Source organism: Lonchura striata, chromosome 15 (genome assembly GCF_050655825.1).
Source record: "Lonchura striata isolate lonStrDom1 chromosome 15, ASM5065582v1, whole genome shotgun sequence".
Lineage (NCBI taxonomy): Eukaryota > Metazoa > Chordata > Aves > Passeriformes > Estrildidae > Lonchura > Lonchura striata.
In genome coordinates, this window is record NC_140717.1 from 15,432,537 (window position 1) to 15,455,403 (window position 22,867).

Sequence of the window (22,867 nt, forward strand, 5' to 3'; positions counted from 1 at the left end):
CACGTTTGTAATTGTAAAATACATGTACTTACAGACATGTTTGCCTATCTGAATCATGTTGCCTATTCTTGAATCGTTTCCAAAGCCATGGAGAAAGCAGGGTCTTTACAAAACTTTTACAAACAGCCCCTGCACAGTTTGATCTGTGCTGGTTTTTAGCTGGTCTGAACTGTGCTGCAAGAGCAGGAGCTTGTCAGAGAACAGAAAGGAAAAGACAGGCTGCTTTTATGCCAGAAACTGGAAAAAAAAAAAAAACAAAACCAATTCATCTCCCCTGTGTAAGAACAGGGATACTATACCAGATCAGGCTGCAAATATATGGCAAATCTTTAATTTTATCAGAACTGGATCTCTGGTGAGTGCTGCTGCAGACAGGAAGGGCCTCCCTGGGCAGGTGAAATTCAGCCCACCATCCTCTCCTGAGTGGTGCAGGGAAACAAACCCCCAGCCTCAGCAAACAGTAGGTGTATATTTAAATTAAAGTCAAATATTAGAGTGTAGAAGAGGTCCAGGCAGACTCTGCTAGTCTAACAAGAACATTTATTTCTATTCCTCATGCATCTGCAAAATAATTACCTTCTTCTTGAGGTTCCTGCACCAGCTCTGTGCACACATATTTACATGGCATGAGTGGCTTCAGCTTGCATTAATAGGAATTGCATGGCCAAAGTCTCACAGAACAAGCTGGAAATTTAATTTCAGTAAATATTTGCAGCTGGGATAGGACATTGCTTTCAGGAGGCTCCCAACACCACCAGCATGGGCAGAGTTTATTGAGCTCTGCTTTGCTCCTGTCCAGTTCTGGAGACAAAAGCAGGAAAGCTGGCCTGAGTTAAAAGCAGGACAAAAAAAAAAAGTGCTTTATTTAAACCCTCAGTGAGTGCTGCCCCTCAGAAGTAAAGCTGTACTTAAGGGAAATTAAGTGACACTGGATTCCAGCCCTTCCATTGGTGGGTAACAGCATCTGCACAAAGCTGGAGCACGCTGTAAATTTGCTCCTCTAGTTAATTGATTTTAATGTCCTCTGGAGATAAGGCCTTGGAGATTTTTGTTAATAGGTAGGCTGTATTTTCAAGATCTGTAAAAGTACCAAATTACATTTATTCTTGAATGGTGAGTGGAGTTATGTGCAGCTTATTTCTGTAGCCTCCACTAAATCAGCTTCTAGTGGTTTGCAATTTGTATCTGAGAGAGATTTCTTTTTCAATTAGGGGAGTTGCAAATGTTTTTTAAATATACGACTCTTTGTAATGAGTATTTCAAACCCAAACCCAGTGACCCTGATTTCTTTAGGGTTGTTTTTTTTTTTTTAAACAGAAAATTAGCATCTGGCCCAAGATGATGCCTGGTTTGAGAGGGGTGCAGATGAAAAGAGACACACTTGAAGTGCTCAGAGACAAGGTCTGGGGTGTGGAGCTGACAGATCACTGATGAGATCAGTGCTCGCAGGCACCCTTGGAACAGGCTGCTGCTTTCACTCAGCTCCCTGGCAGAGCCTTTCTCTCTGTGAAATGGAAATTAAATGTAATTCTGGCAACCTTGGCTCGCTCCAGAAAAGCAAAAAAACCTTCCAAGCAAATTTGCCAAGCAGCAAGAAATAGGGTAAGAAGCACTGCGAGAGGTTTGCAGAGATGACCAAGAGGAAAAAAGCACAACATGCAGCAAAAGCTTACATTCATCAGGACTTGTCTGGAGCAGAAAATGAGCTCCCTGCTTAATGAAGGATTTTAAGCTTCCTGAAAACACTTTAATGAGGAGTTTAAAGGGAGCTGTGCAATTTACTGGATCTCAAGCATTTTGTTGTACACATGGAGACAAAGCACTGACTTACTGCCTAAATCTTGATTTTGTGGCTTTAAAATGGAAAAAATTGCATTAAAAAAAAAAACCAACAAAACCAAACAACACCCCCCCCCAAAAAAAAAAACACCAAAAAACAAACCAAAAACCAGAAGGAACTTGAGTTGAGACCTGGCAAAGCAGACTTGCAAAGCTTGTACTGAAAATTCAGACACCTCCCTCTCCTCTGCACTGACAAAGAGCCTGCCTTGCTCATCTCGGGCTTTGGGAAGGCTTTTCTGATGCTCCACATTTGTCTGCCACAGAAAACATGTTTCTGAGGAGAAGTAGATCAACATCTCCAATGTTTTTGTGCTGAAATGGAGCCTTTGCATTGGAGATACCCCAAGGAATGGGCTGGACTTGAATCGTGGTTTTGTTGTGGTAAATCCTGGCTGCCCACACAGTCCTGGAGATAAGGACAGGAGTGCTCCCTCTGTGCCCCTGAGCTGCAATCCTTCCCTCTGGCCATTGCACAGCTCATATTTATCAGCTGGGGCTGAAAACAAATTCCCTGCAGTTGTTTTGAATAGATTTCCTCTTGGACAATCCAGCAGTGCAAAGTTTGAAACAGCAAAAAGTAGAAATAAACAAGCACATAAATAAAGATAACAGCAACCCAGTTGGATCTGAATAAAACATCGACTCACAGAGTGGTTTGGGTTGAAAGAAACCTTAAAAATTATCTTGTTCCAACCCTGCCCTGGGCAGGGACAAGCAGGGACAGAAAGGAAATTGTGTAAGTGATGCTGGCTGTTGAGTATGTGAACATCTCCTGCAAAGCTCCCAACACTGTGGCTCTCTTTTCCCATAACAAGGCAGGTTCCCATCAGTTCTGTGCTCCTTTGCCCCAAATCCCAGAAGTGCTCCTTACCTGAACAGCTTTTGCACGTTTTTCCCCAGCTCTGCACAGGCACTAATGTTACTGTCTGTTATTAAGAGAGGGTCAAATCCCAAAATCTCTGAGCTGAACTTGGTTCTGCCAAAGTCTGGGATTGTTCAGAGCTGGGTTATGGCTTAGCTGGGCTGAAGAGGGTCAGAACACAGAATAAATGGAAAGTGGGAACATTAAGGAGTCCATGAATTCATTTACAGCATAGATGGATATGGAGGACAGAAGCTGGAGGAACATTCCCCTTCTAGAACTTTCTTTGTGGCTGTTTGGCCAGCTGTGAGCTGACTTCAGGCTGACACCAGTGTTGGGAAGGAGAGAACAACTGAAAGTTTCCCTGAAATACCCAGCTAGTCAAACTCTGCAAAACTAATTACTTTGGGAAATAGAAACCCTATTTTTTTAGCCTTCCCTCTAACAATTCCACTGTTATTCAATGATATTTCATTCAGCAAGTAATGATGGACACTTGTTTTACACACACAAAACCAAAAGGTGCCACAGACCATTTATTGAGGCTGAATATAAATATTCAGGTAACAAGTGATGCATTGAAAATGTATTTCCAGTGGATTGGGTTCTGTAACACAGGGACTTTCAGTAATTTTGAAGAGCACAAGGGTTTTTCTTAGATATTTACTGGCTGCCAGCTTTGTCATAAACCAATTTATAACAAAAGCAATTCTGTTTTATAATAGTTTTTTCATAGCTGCTATTTCAAAGGAGGAGATAAAGGGACAGAGTAACCACAAAACTACCTCCTGCAATACTTTGAAAAATGAGAGCCTTACCCTGTATTTCCCACCCTTGATATAGAGGTGGCTTCAGGCTCAATAAATACAGGAGGGAGGGAAATTATTTCTGAGCAATGAATCCACAGCATGGGGGCATAATGAGTAAAAGTGTGACCACCTACTGCTTAATACCTGACTTGGAAGAGATAAGAGGATCCATGTGTTTGTGCCAGGCAATGAGCAAGAGAAAAAAAAAAATTAAAAAATATTAATATTGGTGGTAGACTGAGTCTGTAAGCAGAAAAAAAAAACTCTGTCAGGTGTGACAGCAGTGCTCTCATGTACAAATCACTGCGATGCCTCTCTGAGCTCTGGGGAAAGCTGTTTTATCTCACAGGTTCTGTTTTGAAAGGGGGACAGATAGAAAAGATCCATCTTAAAACCTCTGACCCCCATGTACAAAACCAAAACCCCCCTGTACAGCACTCAAAAATTCTTCCCTCTACTTTGTGACTCCTTCTACTATAATATCTAAACTTTTGTGACTTGTTCTTCCTGCAAGGTTGGTAACTCATTCCATGGTTCAAACCCAAAATCCCAGCTGTTTCCAGCTGCCTGCCAGGGTCTCAAATGCTTCTGACCTGGGCCCGGAACATCCAAAAATGTCTGAGGGAGATTTGGAGTTCCGACTGGCTGGGGGGACCAGGCTAACAAAGCCCTGTGTTCACAGGCCCACCCGGGACAGCGAGGATGAAGAAGATGACGAGAAGAAAGGCAAAGGCTGCAGCCTGCAGTACCAGCACGCCCTGGTCAGGGTCCTGACGCAGTTCGTGGCCGAATCCTCGGAGTTTGGTGGCCAGCTGAGCTTCCTGCTGGGCTCGGAGTGGCACTTTGACATCACGGAGCTCGTGGCAGATTTCATGAAGGTGGAGGAGCCCCGGGTTGCCAGGCTGCAGGAGGGTCGGGTGCTGGCTGGGCGTGAGCAGGGCATCACCACGGTGCAGGTACAGCCCAGCAGGGCTCGGCTCACACTCACAGCCTGCCTCAGCAGGGCTCAGGCTCGGGCTAAAAAATTCACTGATCTTGGGGGGGAAAAAAGCAGCTGAAAAAAACAGGCATGCTAAACAGAAAAGGAAGTTTGAACGGGTTTTCATTGTGGCTGTTTGTCACTTCCTTAAAATGGCCTTAGTGAAGCTTTTGTAGGGATTTATCCATCTTAGTGTGACTGGAACACAAGATTTCTCTGGCTGGTGAAAGAGGTGACATGAGGCACACAGCCAGCTCCTTTTAACTTCAGTGGGACCATACGACCATAATAACTGTTGGGAAATTTTACCAAATATATACCTGCACCTTTATATGCTTGAACATATTTGAAAAATTAGTCCTTTTATGATCACAAACCACGGACACAAAAGTAATCTTCAAACACCTTTCAGAGTGTTCATGTTCCCCACCTAACCTCCAACCAAATTCATGCACCTTCCTTAATCAAAATAAAGGAATGGAAGCACTGGGACTGCAAACACCTGCAATGTTCTGGTCACACTCTGGAGTCAACACAGGGATTTTAGGGCTCAGCTCCCTTCAAGCTGAAATAAATGGGATAGAGAGGTCAAGGGATTTCTGCCCTTAAAATGTCTCTTCCTCTCCAGTGACCCTAAAAGAGCAGGAAGCCCCAGTGCAGGGAGCTGTGCTGCTCTTGTTGGTTTAGACAAATCACACCCCCAGTATTTTGGGCTCAAACCAGCTCTTTCTGTCACCAGTATGAAGATGAGTCTCTTTCTGGAACAAGGTCTTAGAGCAACTGGCAGGCGTGTTTTGGCATTGAAAAATGCAGGCAGGCACCCAGTGGGATTTTCAAAGTTCTTTTGCAAGTCTCACTTTGATTTCATTCAGGGCCTCTGTCCCTAGGAAGGCAACAGGCCAAGTTCCTCTCAGCCAGGCTTTGAGCACTTATTTATCCCCTCACTGAGTTGCAGTGTTAATCAGTCTTACACTCTGTCCTGTGCTGCACTGCATTAACAGGGAGTTTTATAGACCCCACAAAAATGGCTTTCAAAAAAACCCCAACAAATCTATTTAATTTATTCTATATTATATATATTTTGTTGAGATCGAGCTGCAGTTTTGAAGTGATTTGTTGCTTTATTTAATTATTTTTTAAAAATAAAGTAACTTAGCAGCAAATGAGTGTAATGTCTTGGGGAAAACATCAGCTCTGGCTTAGGCATGGATGTGACAAACCCGGGATTAATTTGTTGTGCTGGTTAGAGGCCAAGCTTGCTTTAGAATACTCCATTGCTGTTTCATGCAGGCTGTTTCCTTTTTCTCCCCAGGTTCTGTCCCCTCTCTCGGATTCCATCCTGGCAGAGAAGACAGTGATAGTTCTGGATGACAGGGTGACCATTACTGACCTGGGGGTGCAGCTGGTGTCAGGCTTGTCTGTGTCCTTCCAAAGCAGCAAAGGAAATAAAAGAGCCATCGTTGCCACCACCTCTGCCCACGACATCCTGCGCACTCCCAAGCAGGTATGCTCCCAGGGAATACAGCAAATTATTAATAATTTAGGTGTTCCCTCTGCTCTGGCACAGGAATTTGCTGTACATTTCAGGCAGCAGATATAATGAAGGTATGGCTGTGAAAAGCAGTCCCTTGTTGTGGTAAAGGCTGTTCATCTTCCTGACCCCTTCTCAGAGCTGCTCTGGGCACCTGCACAGCACAGGGAAAGGGATGGACCTGTCTGGGAATGCACAGTGCCAGACAAAGCATGGACATGCCACAAAAATCTCCTTTTCTCTGGGGAAACGCAGCCTAGCTGTGCAAGCAGGGCTGGGAGTGCCAGTCCTTAATTGTCTCACAAAGTCAGCTCAGCCAAAACAACCTCTGGCTGCTGCTGCAGAAGTTTTCATGACCTGCATTGCTGAAAGCTGATGAGTTTGTGCTTGCTTTGAACCATATAATCCAAGGAATTAAATAGCTTTTAATGAGACCACAGAACAAATTCCATACGTGGTTTTTTAATAAATATCATAGAGCTGAGGTTCTACATCAGTGCAGAAAGTGTGACTATATTTTTTTGCACTAGCAATTTCCAGTAAGAAGACAAATTGGTTTGGTCAAAACATAAAAATGGTGTTTTTTATGAGTGTTTCTATGGTTCCCAGGAAAAGACCACAATCCTTTTTGCATATTGCAAGTCCTGCATATTTGAAAGCATGACAGAAAATATAAAGTGCTGCACTGAGATGTGTTTTCCTCTCAGTTTGTTCCATCCACAGGCTGGATGGGCTCGCTGGCCCGACACATTCCAGCCCTGCTCATTGTATTACATGAGGCACTGGAACTGCAGCATTAGAGAAATTCCCCATTATGGGTCCTTTGCAAGCCTAATTGACCGTGGTGTTGGAAATATGATTATTTTCATCATAAGGCTCTGGCATTCAAAAGAGGCTTCTCACTTCAGACTGAGAAAAAAGAATCGTCAATTGTTTTTTTCCAGCACTTTTATTAAATTTCCTTTGATAGTTCCTGAAGGTGAGGTAAATGCCTCAGTGGTCTAGACAACACAAGCCTGCAAGAAAATGAGAAGCAGAGTAGACATTTCCATTTTCTTTAAACAAACAAACCAAAAACAAGCCCAGAAATTAAACTCTAATTTTTTTTCAGGCTTTAACAACGGAGTTTCTGATTTGTGCTGTCTCTCTCACACCTATTTTCCCTCCCCCCATGCTCTCCCCACCAGGAGGCTGTGGTGAGCGCTTGGGTTTTGTTCAGCGACGGGTCGGTGACGCCCTTAGACATCTACGACTCCAAGGACTTCTCCATGTCCATCACCTCCCTGGATGAGATGGTGGTGTCCTCACACCAGAGCCTCCAGTCCCTCTGGCCCGTGGTGGTGGCAGAAGGGGACGGGCAGGGGCCTCTGATCAAAATTGAGATGGTGATCAGTGAGCCCTGCCAGAAGACCAAGCGCAAGAGCGTTCTGGCCGTGGGGAAAGGAAACGTCAAAGTGAAGTTTGGTCAGAAAGATTCGGACCAAAAAGGGAGCACCAACGACATCGACGACGTGGAGAAGGATTTTAAAAGCCATGCCAGCAATGCTATAGAGAAAGCTGCAGAACAGGAGAGGACAGCACAAGACTGGTCCAAAAACCACGAGGACGTGGCCGGTCCCGAGGACAATGCGAACAAAAGCACAACTTTCATCTATCCCATTGATCAGGAGTCCCTGGAGGATGGCCAGCTTCAAAATAACCCCACTGCCTTCACAGGTTTCCCCACCCAAGTAGAAATACCAGGAGAAAACAATCCCAGTGATCTCTCATTGACTTCCAGAGGATTGACAGACCTGGAGATTGGCATGTACGCGCTGCTCTGCGTTTTCTGCTTAGCAATCTTGGTCTTTTTGATTAACTGCGTGGCATTTGCTTGGAAGTACAGGCACAAAAGGTTTGCTGTGAGCGAGCAAGGCAACATTCCCCATTCCCATGACTGGGTCTGGCTTGGAAATGAGGTGGAGCTCCTGGAAAACCCAGTGGACATTTCGCTCCCATCAGAGGAGTGCACTACCATGATTGACAGAGGGATGCAGTTTGAAGAAAGCAACTTTCTCCTTAATGGGAGCTCTCAGAAGACTCTTCATAATCATATCCTCAGGTCTTCTGAGTACCTTTGTGAAAAAGAAGTTAAAAGTGAACCTATAAATCCTTCTGGGCCAAAGCAGAAGCGAGTAAAGTTCACTTCATATACAACAATACTGCCGGAGGATGGAGGCCCCTACACCAACTCAATTCTATTTGACAGTGATGATAATATTAAATGGGTATGCCAAGATATGAATCTTGGCGATTCCAAGGAACTTAGGGACTATATGGAAAGACTGCAAGACAATATGTAAAACTACTTTCTTATGTTTGTAATCACCTTTATGCCTTCTGTTTATGGATGGTGGAGCAGTCAGTCCAGTCAGCAATAGGAACAAGACAGCCCAAGCCTGGAGGTACTGAGATGAGAACCTGATATCAGAGAGCAGGTCCAAGAGGCTGGCTGGGTGAACCCTGTTTCACCACAAACCAGGATGTGCCCCTAAAACAGCTCCCTGTAGGTGTTGGAGGTGTCACACACGATGGCTGTTTCTGTGTACTGCCTGGTACTAGCAAAATGCTAATCCAACTGCGCTCAGACTCAGAGGAGACTTCATTTGTTTGTCATCTCCCATGAGAAACGGTAAATCAGAAAAGAAAGGGATGTTTGTTTGCATTGATCTTTTCTAGTCGTCGTCCTTTGTAAAGCACAGTGGACATTTCTTGCTTACAGCCTGAGAGGAGGCTCACGGAAAAAGGGATTGGAATGAATCTCATTTTATTGCCTATGTGCAATGCAGCCAAGTAGTCTTATTATTTTTTACAGATATAAAAAACCCCATGTGGTTAATTTCTTCTTATATTGTTTGTGAATTTTATTTGACTTAGGGAACATTAAATATTTTCTTTGAAGGGGTTTGTTTTTTTTTTTTTTTGGGTTGTACCAAAGTGTAGTACAGTAATATTTATAATGATTTGAGTTTTTTTATTCATCTGCTTCAGCCCCCAGAGATACCTCCTTCATCACTGATTATCTTCCTCCTTTCCATATGGGTCGTTAGTTTTTGAAACATAGAAAGGAATTAGAACTCTTACTGGGAAAGGGTTGTGTCTTCTTACAGGGAACTGTAAATATAATAATAAACCCTGGAAAATAAAAATCAAGGAGTAGCCCTGGGTTCACTTTTGTCATTGCTAATGTGAAAAGATAACCTGTAAAAAAAAAAAAAAAAACCCAGCACATACTTGAAAGGGAAATGCTTTGCTGAAACAGTAGCATGGCTGAAAATACATGTTATTATCTGAGTGAGAAAGTCAAACGCAGGATTGAAATTCATAAAGTAGGAAGGAAAATTTCCTGGGAAATAAGCAAAGCTTGGAGTCACTGTTACTCTGTTCTAATGGTGGTAGAGTTCAGCAGGCCAGAGAGGTTCATGCTCAACAGCCCCAGACCTTGTCTAAAACATCCCTGGGCACGAAGCCATTAAAGAGAAAAACTTTGCACCATTGTTTCATTAAAAAGGGAAGAAAAGACACATTGGGACTGCAGCCACACAAGAGACTATCCGATTTTATCAAGGAAAACAAGCTGGAAGTTCAAAGCTGCCATTTCATATGCATCACATCTATTTTTTTTTTTACTGAAGGATGACTGAGATAAGTGGGAAATTACAGTTAGGAAAAACCTGAATCTACAGAATACTTAAACCCCCCAATTAAAGCACATGTTTTTGTGCTGGATCCTGTACAATGACCACATGAGCCAAATTACAACTGCCTTACATACTGGAGTTCCCATTTTTAGGTAGATCAAAGCAAGATTTGAATTTATAGTTCAGCAGTGATATTTTAAAAAAACAGAAAATTGTGTGAAATATTGTGTTTGGGTCTTGATCCACAACTGGGAACATATTTAATGTCACTGCTGCAAAATACAGGAATTTGAACATTGAGACTAGAAATGAGGACACCAGGTTTGTATAAGTGATTAGAGACTTGCTTTTGCTGGCACTGAACTGCACAGGGAGGGAATGGCATCTGTTATAATCTAATTTGGAGGAGAGGAAATAATAGAGCACAGATATGCTTCTGTTTCATAAGGGATGCAGCACTTGCTCATCAGATGAAGTCTTGGGTTGTTTAACAAATGTTCTCTCCCCTTTCAGTGATCCAGGAAATAAGGAAATATGAATTCCTACAATGATCCTTATCACTAACAACATAAAAAACCCTTTTTAGAATTTAACTTCCCTTTCCAATGCATTATTCCGTATTTGGCCCAACCAGAGAGCAGAACAAATAACCCCTATTTACTATTGTTTGCACAATATACTATAAACTGACCACAAATTGATTTTGTCTTGAAATCAGAGGAGCCAAGCTGCTGCTGGCAGGTGCAGAGGGCAAAGAGCCCAACTGTGGCAGAGTGCAAACCCCTCAGTGTGCCAGGGGGCCGTGGCCTCGGGGAGAGCACGGAGCTGTTTCCTCATGGAAACCTTTCCTTCCAGCCCTGCTTTGGGTTCCATCTCCTCATGGAAACCTTTCCTGCACGTCCTGAGCTCCATCTCCTCATGGAAACCTTTCCTTCCACTCCTGCTTGGGGTTCCATCTCCTCATGGAAACCTTTCCTGCACGTCCTGAGCTCCATCTCTTCATGGAAACCTTTCCTTCCACTCCTGCTTGGGGTTCCATCTCCTCATGGAAACCTTTCCTGCATGTCCTGAGCTCCATCTCCTCATGGAAACCTTTCCTTCCAGCCCTGCTTGGGGTTCCATCTCCTCATGGAAACCTTTCCTGCATGTCCTGAGCTCCATCTCCTCATGGAAACCTTTCCTTCCAGCCCTGCTTGGGGTTCCATCTCCTCATGGAAACCTTTCCTGCACGTCCTGAGTTCCATTTCCTCATGGAAACCTTTCCTTCACTCCTGCTTTGGGTTCTATCTCCTCATGGAGACAATTCCCATCAGGAAGGAGCACAGCTGCTACTGGGAACCAGTTAAACACTGCAACTGGGCACAGCTGTCCTCACAAAGACCCAATCCCCAAATCTTGCACTGGGGGGAAAGAGAAAGATCTGCACTTTCATAAATTTTCTTTTTTTTTTTCCATCACATGTCATTACATGAAAGCTCTTACATGGAAAATGGCAATACAACCATGGAAAAAAGCAATACAATAAAAAAGAAAAGAAGTGGGACGATAGAATTCCCTATTTTCAGTAAAACTGGGATAACACCAATAAAGTGGAGTTATTTTGGATTTGAGCCTTTATGCTACTTCTCATAAGATGAAAGGAAAATATATTCAACATGAATATATCTGATGCAAAATATGAGTTCTGAGTTGATCAGTTCCTTTTATTATCTCAAATTTTAATTTCAAAATTACGACATGCTCTATAAATTTAAGCAAATTCAATTTTCAATTATTTTAAACTCCTCCTCCCCCCAATTTTTCTATTCACCTAAATATTTTTAAGTGACGCTGTTAAATACAATATTTTATTCATGGAATGTATAATATTCCACTTTGCTGTTAACTGCAGCATTTACACATTGATAAGAGAGTCTCTGCTTTTGAGAGAACAAAGCAATGGTAGCCGAGTGATCAAAAGGCACAAAGTGTATGTATGTATGTAAGTGTGTATGCAGGAAAGTAGAATTGGCTGAAAAATAGGAGCTGCACTGTCAGATTAATTCGAATTCTGCTTCAGCAGGAGCCTGGGGAAGCGATACCTGTGCTTGCATCCCCACAGACCCGTCCCTGGCTGCTGCTGTGGGCAGGGGGGCCGTGGCACTCATGGCACACAAACCCAGCTGGTGCCAGCCCCAGCCTGCCAGGGCACCTGGGACAGCAGGGACAGAGGGGACAGGGGGACAGAGGGACAGGGGGACAGGAGGACAGCAGGGACAGGAGGGACAGGAGGACAGGAGGGACGGGAGGGACAGGAGGGGACAGAGGGACAGGGGGACAGAGGGGACAGGAGGGACAGAGGGACAGAGGGGACAGGGGGACAGGAGGGACAGAGGGGACAGAGGGGACAGGGGGACAGAGGGACAGAGGGGACAGGGGGACAGAGGGACAGAGGGGACAGGAGGGACAGGAGGGGACAGGAGGACAGGAGGGACAGGAGGGGACAGAGGGACAGGGGGACAGAGGGGACAGGGGGACAGAGGGACAGAGGGGACAGGAGGGACAGGAGGGGACAGGAGGACAGGAGGGACAGGAGGGGACAGAGGGACAGGGGGACAGAGGGGACAGGAGGGACAGGAGGACAGCAGGGACAGGAGGACAGGAGAGACAGGAGGGACAGAGGGACAGGGGGACAGAGGGGACAGGGGGACAGGAGGGACAGGAGGGGACAGAGGGACAGGGGGACAGAGGGGACAGGAGGGACAGGAGGACAGCAGGGACAGGAGGACAGGAGGGACAGGAGGGACAGAGGGACAGGGGGACAGAGGGGACAGAGGGGACAGGAGGGACAGGAGGACAGGAGGACAGCAGGGACAGGAGGGGGCAGGAGGGACAGGAGGACAGGAGGGACAGGAGGGACAGCAGGGACAGCAGGGACAGGAGGGGACAGGACGGACAGGAGGGACAGGAGGACAGCAGGGACAGGAGGGACAGAGGGGACAGGAGGGGACAGGAGGACAGCAGGGACAGGAGGACAGCAGGGACAGAGCCCGGGTGTGCACAGGACAGGGAAAGGAGAGCTGCAAGTTCCCATGGGCAGAACCTTCTGTTTCATTCACTCCACGGTGCCCAGCTGGGGCTCCCTGTGCCCCTTCCCCACCCCAGAGGGACCTTGTCCCACTCTTGGGGCTCCCTGTGCCCATTCCCCACCCTTAGGGATCCCTTAGGGACCTTGTCCCACTCTTGGGGCTCCCTGTGCCCATTCCCCACCCTTAGGGATCCCTTAGGGACCTTGTCCCACTCTTGGGGCTCCCTGTGCCCATTCCCCACCCTTAGGGACCCCTTAGGGACCTTGTCCCACTCTTGGGGCTCTTCCCACCCTTAGGGACCACTCTGTGCCCCTTCCCCACCCCGCAGGGACCCCGCCCCACTCTACAACACCCCCACGTTCATGTTTGGAGCTGCTGGTCCTTCACTCACCTTGGGGAATGTACAAGAAGACCTTACAGCCATACAAGTGCAGAGAGTCCATTCTCAAATGGAGAAAACCTTTTATTGCAAGGTGGGGGCAGAGCCCCACGAATGAAATGCTGATTTTTCCTAGCAGATGTGCTCTTTTATGGACTAGAAATCATGTGCACTACATTGAAATACACGAGAGTGTATTGTGAAATGCATACATTAACTGCTGAATTATAACACTGGATATGTATATACATCACAGCCCAGATATTTATACAATATAATAAGTCTTAGATGTATAACATAATGAATTCTGTACAAAATAAACTGTAAGTTAAGACAATGAAACAGAACTTTTATATCTGTGTAATTTGTATGCTGATTAAGTTATTCAACCTTCAGTTTTCATCTTTTAATGTGCCCTTCAAAAAAGTACTTATTTTCTATAGGCAGATGTCTGAAATAAAGACTTGAGTCTTCAGAAGAGAAGCAAATGAAAGACTGAAAGAAACAGATTATGCTGGAGAAATAAAAATAATGTTCATGTGGTTGTTTCTTTTTTTAAAAACATTTGGTGTTAATGCTGGTCAGGGTGAGCTGCTGGCTGGGCTGAGGTGATGTGCCCCTGCCAGGTGAACAGGAACCAGCAGTGTGGATTTTTGGTGTGTTTCCTTCCTCAGAGCAGCACAAATCCCTGCTTTTCACAGCTGCCAAAGACCACCCTGGGTCAGGGGTGGCTCCGTGTGCTGGAAAAGTCTCTCCTCCAGCCCGAGCTTCCCAAGAAAGGCTCAGCAGTCTCTGTTGTTGGTCTCAAGGCAGTTTATTGCAAGTTACCTAAAAGATTTTCTCCTGGGGCTGCTGTGGTTTGCTCAGAGCTCAGGCAGAGGCACACACACACCCTGACATCCTCTCCGACCCCGACTGCTTCTTCTCTCCCACCCAGGGCTGCTGCTGTCTTTGATATGGGACATTACGTGTGACATGGTTACAGTTTTTCCCAATGCCTATTACCTATATTAAATGGTGCTTTTCTATCTTTTATATGGTACATTGTGTTACATATTTATATTTTTTTCCCCCAGTGCCTATTGCCTATTATTAAATGTGTTTTTCTACTCTAAACCAATCTGTGAGTGCCAACATCACCAAGAACATGGAGGTGAGGAAGGAGAAAGAGGAAGGACAGGGCAGGCCCAAATCCCAAATCCATCTTAAAACCTCTGACCCCCAAAAACCCCCCTGTACAGCACTCAAAAATTATTCCCTCTACTTTGTGACTACTTCTACTCTAATATCTAAACTTTTGTGACTTCTTGTTCTTTCTGCAAGGTTGGTAACTCATTCCATGGCTCAAACCCAAAATCCCAGCTGTTTCCAGCTGCCTGCCAGGGTCTCAAATGCTTCTGACCCGGGCCCGGAACCTCCAAAAATGCCTGAGGGACATTTTGAGTTCCCACACACAGCCAAGGGTTTGCTCCAGCCCCGTCCTCCTGCCCTGCACCAAGAGTGAACCTCCCACATGAGCAGAACCCTGCAAAGAACACGTTTTAAAGGAAAATGAACAAACCAAACCTGGCCCTTGAGCTCTCCAGTGGGAATCACCACAGGTCAGTATTGGATTCAGCCCTCTGAATTCTCTAAAGTTCCCATTAGACTCTCCAAGAGCCTCAAAATTCTTAAGTGGCCACCGACCTCATCACGAGAGCTGCAGGAAGGTGTTTTGCTAATGCTAAAAAAGGGAATTTGAGCCTCAGTTTTTTGCTCCAGGTGCTGGAAATTCTGGCAGAGCCATAAGCCCAGAGCCCCCTGCTAGCTCGGGGACTGAGCCTCTCCCAGGCACTGGGAAGGAGCCCCGGAGGTGCCTCCTCCATCCTTTTGCTGCTTTCACCCCTGGGATCCGGCTGTCCCAAAGCCAAGGGCTGCCTTGGCACCCATGGGAGCAGTAATTTAACATCACCTGAACGATTTAACCAGCACTCCTGTAATTTCTAATGCATCGAGATGTGCCTTTGTGGGAAGTCAATTGGACAAATGGATTGAAAAATGTGATTTAGGAAGTGCCTCAGAGAGCCAATGCTTTGGCGTGCTTCAGGCGCAGATTCCACTCAACTTGGTGTTCTAAACACTGAAGTAAGAAATGTTTTTATAAATGACACTTTTTGTGTCCTGCAGTGCTCGTTCTCCCTGTTTGTCCTTTACTGGATACCCATTCCCTTGGCAGCATCTGCCTTTAGTGACAGCCAGAGATCAAAAATCTACAGAAAAATCAAAGATTTTTTACAGAAAAGCATTCTTTATTTCTGTTTTATCCATGCACACACACATGAACCTCCCCAAACACCTGACCAGGGTACATTTTAACTACCAATACCTGTGTAACTGGAAATAATTCCCTGCATTCATCTGAGAAACAGCCCAACAAATACAACTGGGTTTGTTTTTGGTTTTTTTTTTTTCCAAAAAAGGGAGCCCTGAGGATCTGGCAGGCAGGAGGTCTGCAGAGTGGAATTTGTCACAAATTAAACAGGTCAAATCCTGGAGGCTGTCTGAGCTGAAAGTCCCCCTGGCCTTGTTGGGAGCTGGGCTGGACAGGAGCAGGGGCTGGAGGATCCCTGGTGTGGCACCAGCCCAGCCTGGGACCCTGCAGGGTCGAGGGGCTGGGGAGATGCTGGGCTCAGGAAATGCAGCCCGGGTGAAAAATCAGCATTTCTGCCCCTCTCTGTGCTCTCCTCCCAGCACAACTTTGTGTTCCTCGCCCTTCCCAGTTTCTGCAGAACTTTGGTTAAAGAATAAAACTGAGCTTATTGAGAGAGGCAGCTGGCTTAAGAAATTAAAGCAAAGTGGGTGATGTTTTGAGGCCTGTTCTGAAGCTTGCTTCCAAAAAACATATGTATCAGCATCAGGGTTTCTAAACCAACATAGATGAAGGCTTGTCTCGTTCCTTCTGATAATCTTGGGTTAGTCTGCTTAAAAAACAATGGGATCTGATGGTAGAAAAACCAAATAAGGAGCTTAGGATTTAGTGGAAACGTAGAATGGATATTTTTAATCCTCCAGTTTAAACCTGTGGTAGGCAGAGCAGAACACACCGTTTATACCATGGAATTATCTGTAGGAATTTTTTTTTTTTTTAATCAGCAGGGTTTTAAAAGGGAAAGTCCTCGATAATTTTGACAAAGAGTGATGCCACTGAGTGCCCCACATGAGGGTGGCACAGAAAACAAAACCCAGGGCACACACACACCCTGCCATGGTGTTATTTCAGTGTCCTGAAGGTCCCTGTGTGTGACACAAAAACAGCACAACAGTCAGGCTTCAGAGGAAAACAGCAAACCTGAGAATAATTTATCCTGCTGGATTCCCCATATCCCCTGAGAGAATTCCCCCTATCCCCTGAGAGAATTCCCCCATATCCCCTGAGAGAATTCCCCCTATCCCCTGAGAGAATTCCCCATATCCCCTGAGAGAATTCCCCCTATCCCCTGAGAGAATTCCCCCTATCCCCTGAGAGAATTCCCCATATCCCATGAGAGAATTCCCCATATCCCCTGAGAGAATTCCCCCTATCCCATGAGAGAATTCCCCCTATCCCCTGAGAGAATTCCCCCTATCCCCTGAGAGAATTCCCCATGTCTCCTGAGAGAATTCCCCCTATCCCCTGAGAGAATTCCCCATATCCCATGAGAGAATTCCCCCTATCCCCTGAGAGAATTCCCCATATCCCCTGAGAGAATTCCTCCTATCCCCTGAGAGAATTCCCCATATCCCATGAGAGAATTCCCCCTATCCCCTGAGAGAATTCCCTTCTCCCCAGGACCAAACACATCCCTCACACTCAGCAATTCAAGCCAGAGGCCAGGCTGTGCCAGGGAAGCTGCTGTGATTCACATTTAAATGCCTCATATTTGCAGTTCTGTAGCTTTTAGGTGTTTGTGCAATTAAAAGATTGGCAATTTTCATGGATTTAAAGGGAAGGGAAAAAAAAAAAGGATTCCTGCTATCATTTTTGGAAATTCTTTTTGTGACAGGTAACAACACGTAGCATGGGCACACTGGCAGGTTTGGATCAGCAAGAGGAGCAGCTCGGAGCACAGGGACAGGCACCTGCCACCCCCTTTGTCCCCACCCTGAGCAGAACTCGCTCCCAGCCCTTTGCCACACGAGCTTTGTTCTAATTCCAGCACAAAAAGGGCACTTGTCCATACACCTGAATTAGAAAACACATGCTCTGCCATTTCCATGGCAGGCAGAGCTTAGTGAGCCATTAAATATGAACCAGTTCACTGGGCAGAGAAACTCAGATGATAAACAAACTCCCATATTAGCAAAAAATAATAAAAACAAAACAAAAAGATGCTCTTGGCAGCAGCTTTTTAACACCCATCTCAGTGAATGATCAGTTTCAAAGCCATGATTCTGCTTCCTCCTCATTTTTATCTCCCTGCTGGAGTGGAGACATCTCTCTAAAGGGGTTTTTGGGGCAGGCTAAGGGGGTTTTGAGGCAGGCTGAGGGGTTTTTGGGGCAGGCTGAGGGGGTTTTTGGGGCAGGCTGAGGGGGTTTTGGGGCAGGCTGAGGCGTTTTGGGGCAGGCTGAGGCGTTTTGGGGCAGGCTGAGGCTTCTTTTTATTCTTATCAAAACTTCAGCACGCCATCTGCACCAGACTCTGAGCAGGAAAAACAGCACAAAAATGGCCACAACCTCATGCTGCAAGGTTTTTAAGTCTAATCAAAAACTAAGCTACCCAATTAAGAAGTGACACCTAAATTATTTCCCTTTCTAACCCAATAAATGACCCACAATGTGGATTTTTCTGCCCAATTACAAGATAGCACCTAAACCCAAGAAGAAAGAGGAAGAAGAAAGAAGAACAGAGCTCAAGACAACACCCTGTATCCTCCATCCTGAACCCGTCTATAATATCCTAAAAATCCTAAAACCTAGATTTCTCACCCATGTGACATACTCCACTACTTTCTGCAGAATCTATTTCACACTTCTGTGGTTTCTGGTTTACCTTGAGGCTTTGGAAGTTTTCTCCATGGATGAGGGTCAAAGGCAGAGCTGCCCTGGGGGTCAGGACACCCCAGAGCAGACAGAGGAATATTCCCAGTGCCCGGGGTTCCCACAGTTTTTAGGGACAGGTATTATTTCCCACATCTGCCTCCCACAGATCCCACCCACATCTGGCTCCCCTTTGACCCTGGGATGTCCCTTGGATGTCCCTCTCTCCTTGGGTGCAATTTCAGGATAAATTAGAGGAGATAAAGTGCCCTGGGGCTTTGGCAGCCCTTTGTCAGTCCTGCATCCCCTGGACTGGAGCTGCCCCTGGCTGATCCTGGGTGGCTCCTGCTTCCCTGCACCTCATTCCGAGGTGTCACCACGTCCCCTGCACCCTGCAAAACCTCAGCAGCATTTTTGCCATCTTCTTTTTGCACTTTTTTTTTTGTTGAGCTAACCCCCCTTTCACTTTTCTTCTGCAGTTACTGTAAAAGGCCCAGCAACTTTACTAATTGCTTTGCAGAAACCATTGAAGATCCCATCTACTGTGATCAAATCCCCTTAAGTAAAATATAAACTGCTACTCCTCTGAATGTAAAACCTAAATCAATAATGGACATGAAATCATCAAGTTTAATCTCAAGCACAGCGAACCCAAGTAATCACTCTTCTTGATCCAAAACTAATTCTGTTTGACAATAAAATACTTCTAGTCTGTGCCAGAAAGCAATGGAACAAATAACTTTCTTAACCTTGACATCTGCTGTCCAAAATCATTACATCTCCTCTCCCCAGCAATCAGGGATGTCACTGCAGGACTCCCTCAGCTCGGTTCCTTCACAGGAACTATTTCATTATTTCATTATTTCATTATTTATTTCATTATTTCATTATTTCATTATTTATTTCATTATTTCATTCCTTCCCATAAACACTCATGTGCACCGGTGCTTGCAAAGAATTCCTCCTGCGGCAAAGTGTGGTGCTGGTTTGTTTTCTCTTCCTCCAGCTGGCCAAAAATGTACCAGGGCGGTACCAGGAGCACAGAGACAGCACTTGGGGTGTTCCTTGGGGTGTTCCTTGGGGTGTTCCTTGGGGTGTTCCTTGGGGTGTTCCTTGGAGTATTCCCAAGCACATCCCGGGGGTTTGCCAGAGCACAGCACACAGGCAGCAAGAGAAAACTTCAGGGAACAGAATTCCATGATTTTCCTTGCTCAAGAGTCTCTGAATACAGAGCCTGCATGTTATTATTAATTAACTCAGCGACACTAAAGCGTTGCTGCTTTTTCAAAACCAGGAATTTTTGATTTAAGATGCAAATATGCACCAGAATCTCAATTATTCACAGCGACAAGAGGTACCCAACGCATTTTGCCTGTTCCCATTTAAACCCTGGGTTATAGATAACCCATGGGCTCAGAAATCAGCTCAGGAAAAAGACCTGAAAGAACATCTGCCAGTCTTTTTGGCTGCCAGCTGCCACTGGTGGAAATCACACGGAAATTCCTTTATGAACCCTCAAGCTCTGCCAGCATCTTCCACGCCTGTAATCCCATTTTAAAGCATGAAGCCACAAGACTTTTTGGAGCAGAGCAATGCCTGGTTCCTTTTTTCCCTCCTGGCAGAAGGTTCCCTGCCGAGATCAGCACCAGAGAGATGCTCCAGACGTTCACAGCTCTGGATTTCCAGGAGCTCTGCTCACATCAGCCATCGCAGGGGTGCAGAGCTCATTCAGGCTCTGATTTACCTGTCTCACACGCTCCCTGCTCTTGGGAGGGGGATTATTATTTTTATCAAAACTCTTCCAGCACATTAGTGCACATCATAACAGCCAGGCCAAAGATCAGAGTCTGGTCCGTGTCAGAGCCCTCTGCACACAAGTCACTGAAATTCTGATTTTCTCACTGCTGAAATTCTGGGGTGTGAACGAGAGCCAGGGGCTGCTGTCATCTTGCTCATGTCAAAGCTTGGGGGTTTCCCCCTCTCCTTTCAATATTCCTGAAAACTGATACCCCCTCACAGGCCTTGATAACAGTTTGGCATCTCTGAAGCTGAGAAGTTTTAATATTCTATGGTTTTTTTTTTTTCTTTTCCCAGCACTTCTATAATTTCATGAAAAAAGGTATTTGATATAGTGGTTTTATAGGGAGAGGAGGAGCAGGAACATTTGCTATTGTGTGAGGAAAAGACATTTCAAATAAGTGTTATAATTTTATAACTCCTCTTTTTTATTTTTTTTTTTTTTTGTAAGTATAACAGGAGTGAATAGCCTTGGAACAGAATGGTCTTTGCTTTCTGTGCAGGTAGGAATTTTTAATTTCATTTTTCTCTCGGGCCTTGATATTTAAATTGAGTAAGATCTTAAAAATGGAACAACACTTGCAAATGTATTCAGAGTGATGGTTTAGATGTATAATTATAAAGATTCTGAAAGATAAAGAATTCGGTATTTTAAACAACGTGCCAGATTTTAAATGACAATTATAGCTTTCTGTGGTTCAAGAATCAACATGCTGTTTCTCTTCTGTTGGCGAAATATTCATCAGCACCACGATGGCATTCTGGCAGCAATTATTTACAGCTCAGCCAGGAATAGATTTCCAGTGTTACCTGTGACAAATGCTGCAGAAACCTGCCCAGCACTGAGGTCCAAAACTGGAATCTTCTGACTGAAAAGGACATATTTTGTATTTTTTCACTGGGCTGTTTCCCTGCGGGCTGGATCCCTTTGCAGTTTGGATGAGTGGAACACCAGAGCACTCCCCATGGCCAGGAGAACATTTTTCCTCCCAGACAGGGGTTTAGGGAGGGGATTTCATTTTTCCTCCCAGACAGGGGTTTAGTGGGGGATTTCTTTCCCCTGGAGCCCTGACCAAGCTGGGAATTGTTTTCCAACAAATCCCAGCTTTGTACTGGGACAGAACCAAAGCTGATGGGCACCACGGGACACAGTTTGCCCACCTGAGGATGGAAACTTTCCTGTGGGTATGGAGACACCCCAGGGCTGTCCCTGGCTCTCCTGTGGGCATGGAGACATCCCAGGGCTGTTCTTGGCTCTCCTGACACCCCAGGGCTGTCCCTGGCTCTCCTGTGGGCATGGAGACACCCCAGGGCTGTCCCTGGCTCTCCTGACACCCCAAAAGTTCTGTCCCCCCTGCCCCACGCTGGCCCTTCTCCACCTGAGACACCCCTCCCAGCAAAAGGCTCCTCCAGGTGCTGCAAAGCCCAGCCTGGGCTCACAGAGGGCTCCAACCCCATGACCACCAGGATTACAAACACTTTCCAGGCTGTTTTCCCACCAGGAAATTCCAGTTTGCACTTTTCCATGCCCCAGCAAAATCTTTGCCTGCATTAATTGTAAAGTACTGTATTGTAAATGCAGGTGAAGCTGGTGGGCAGAAATGCTGATGTCTGACTCCAGCTCTGAAGGCTGAATGATTTCTGTATTATAACTATACTGTAATACATTAATACACTATTTAAAGGAGATACTAAAACTACAAACCTGCTTTTCTAACTCCCATATCTGACTCACTCCCAACTCCTGACCCTCTCTGAGTCCAGCCCCAGGTGGGTTGGATTGGCCACCAGGCTCAAACAATCCTCACCAGAATCCAACCAAGCATCACCCCAGGAAACAATTCTCCACACACATTCCACATGGGAAAACAAGGAGCAGAAATAGAAATTGTTTTCTCTTTCTTCTCTCTGTGGTCCTCTATGAAAAATCCTGAGAGGGAGAAGAATGTGCCTGCCACAGTACTGGAATTGTCTTCCCAGGGAGGTGGTGGAATCACATCTCTGGGTGTGTTTAAACACATTCTGTGTGTTCTGGACATGGCACTTGGTGCTACAGTCTATTGAGGTGTCAGGGCATGGGTTGGACTTGATGATCTCAGAGTTCTCTTCTAACCTCATCATTCTGTGATCATTCTGTGATTATTCTGTGATTATTCTGTGATTCCCCCTCCAGTCTGCTCCCTGCCCTGCCCTAACCCCTCCCAGCTCTGTGACACAGCAGCTCTTACCACAGCCAGGCAGAAAATCTGATTATTCTTTGCTGCCTCTAATGAGTGGTGTTGCCAAAAGCAATTATTTCTGGTGGGTGGGGATGAGGAGCAGCTCTGCAAACACAGCAATGGGGTCACCCTGCACAGCCCCAGCTCTGCCACGTCCCCCTTGTTCTCTTCAGAGCAGGGAAATCCCACAGCTCTGTCCTTGGGCAGCTCTCAGGGATGTGCCACCAACTGCCCCAGTGCCACACAGAACAAGGAAATTGAGGAAAAATCTCCCCGGCTCTCCACACCTGGAAAATGTTCCATTGACCATCACAACCACAGCGAAATGTCACTGAAAAACACTGGGAAGGAAATGTTTTAATTAGGTTTCCCTTAGCAAAAGGAAAAAAAATAAAATGTTTTAAAGGCTTTCAGGGATTAAAGTTTTGGGTTGATTTCTGTGTCAGCTGGAGGTTTCTTATTTTCCTTTTTCTTCACGTCAATAAAATTCTTGGTGAGGGGGATATTTTGGAAATTTTTAATCCACGTGGCTTTTTCTACTATAGAGTGAAAATCAATGTGTAATTGTCCAAATTTCCTGCAGAACCCAAATTCTGAGTTTCAGCCTGATGTTAATTAATTATTGAGCCAAATTCAAAGCCTGATCTAACCTCCTTGACTCTATTCCATCACCAAGTGAAAGAAACCAGCAGGAAAAATGTCATT

General features: G+C 45.5%; 1 protein-coding gene across 2 annotated transcripts in view; it reads left to right on the plus strand.

Annotated features, from left to right (window-relative positions):
• The window catches only part of TMEM132B (transmembrane protein 132B), a 228,985-nt gene extending 215,488 nt beyond the window's left edge, over nucleotides 1–13,497 (plus strand). For both annotated transcript variants that reach the window (XM_085593384.1, XM_031506201.3), the window contains 3 exons: nucleotides 4,196–4,469; nucleotides 5,805–5,996; nucleotides 7,211–13,497. In XM_085593384.1, the coding sequence (XP_085449510.1) occupies nucleotides 4,196–4,469; nucleotides 5,805–5,996; nucleotides 7,211–8,365 (1,621 nt within the window). In that variant the 3' untranslated portion in view covers nucleotides 8,366–13,497. The remainder of the gene's footprint in view (nucleotides 1–4,195; nucleotides 4,470–5,804; nucleotides 5,997–7,210) is intronic.
• Nucleotides 13,498–22,867: the final 9,370 nt, after the last annotated feature.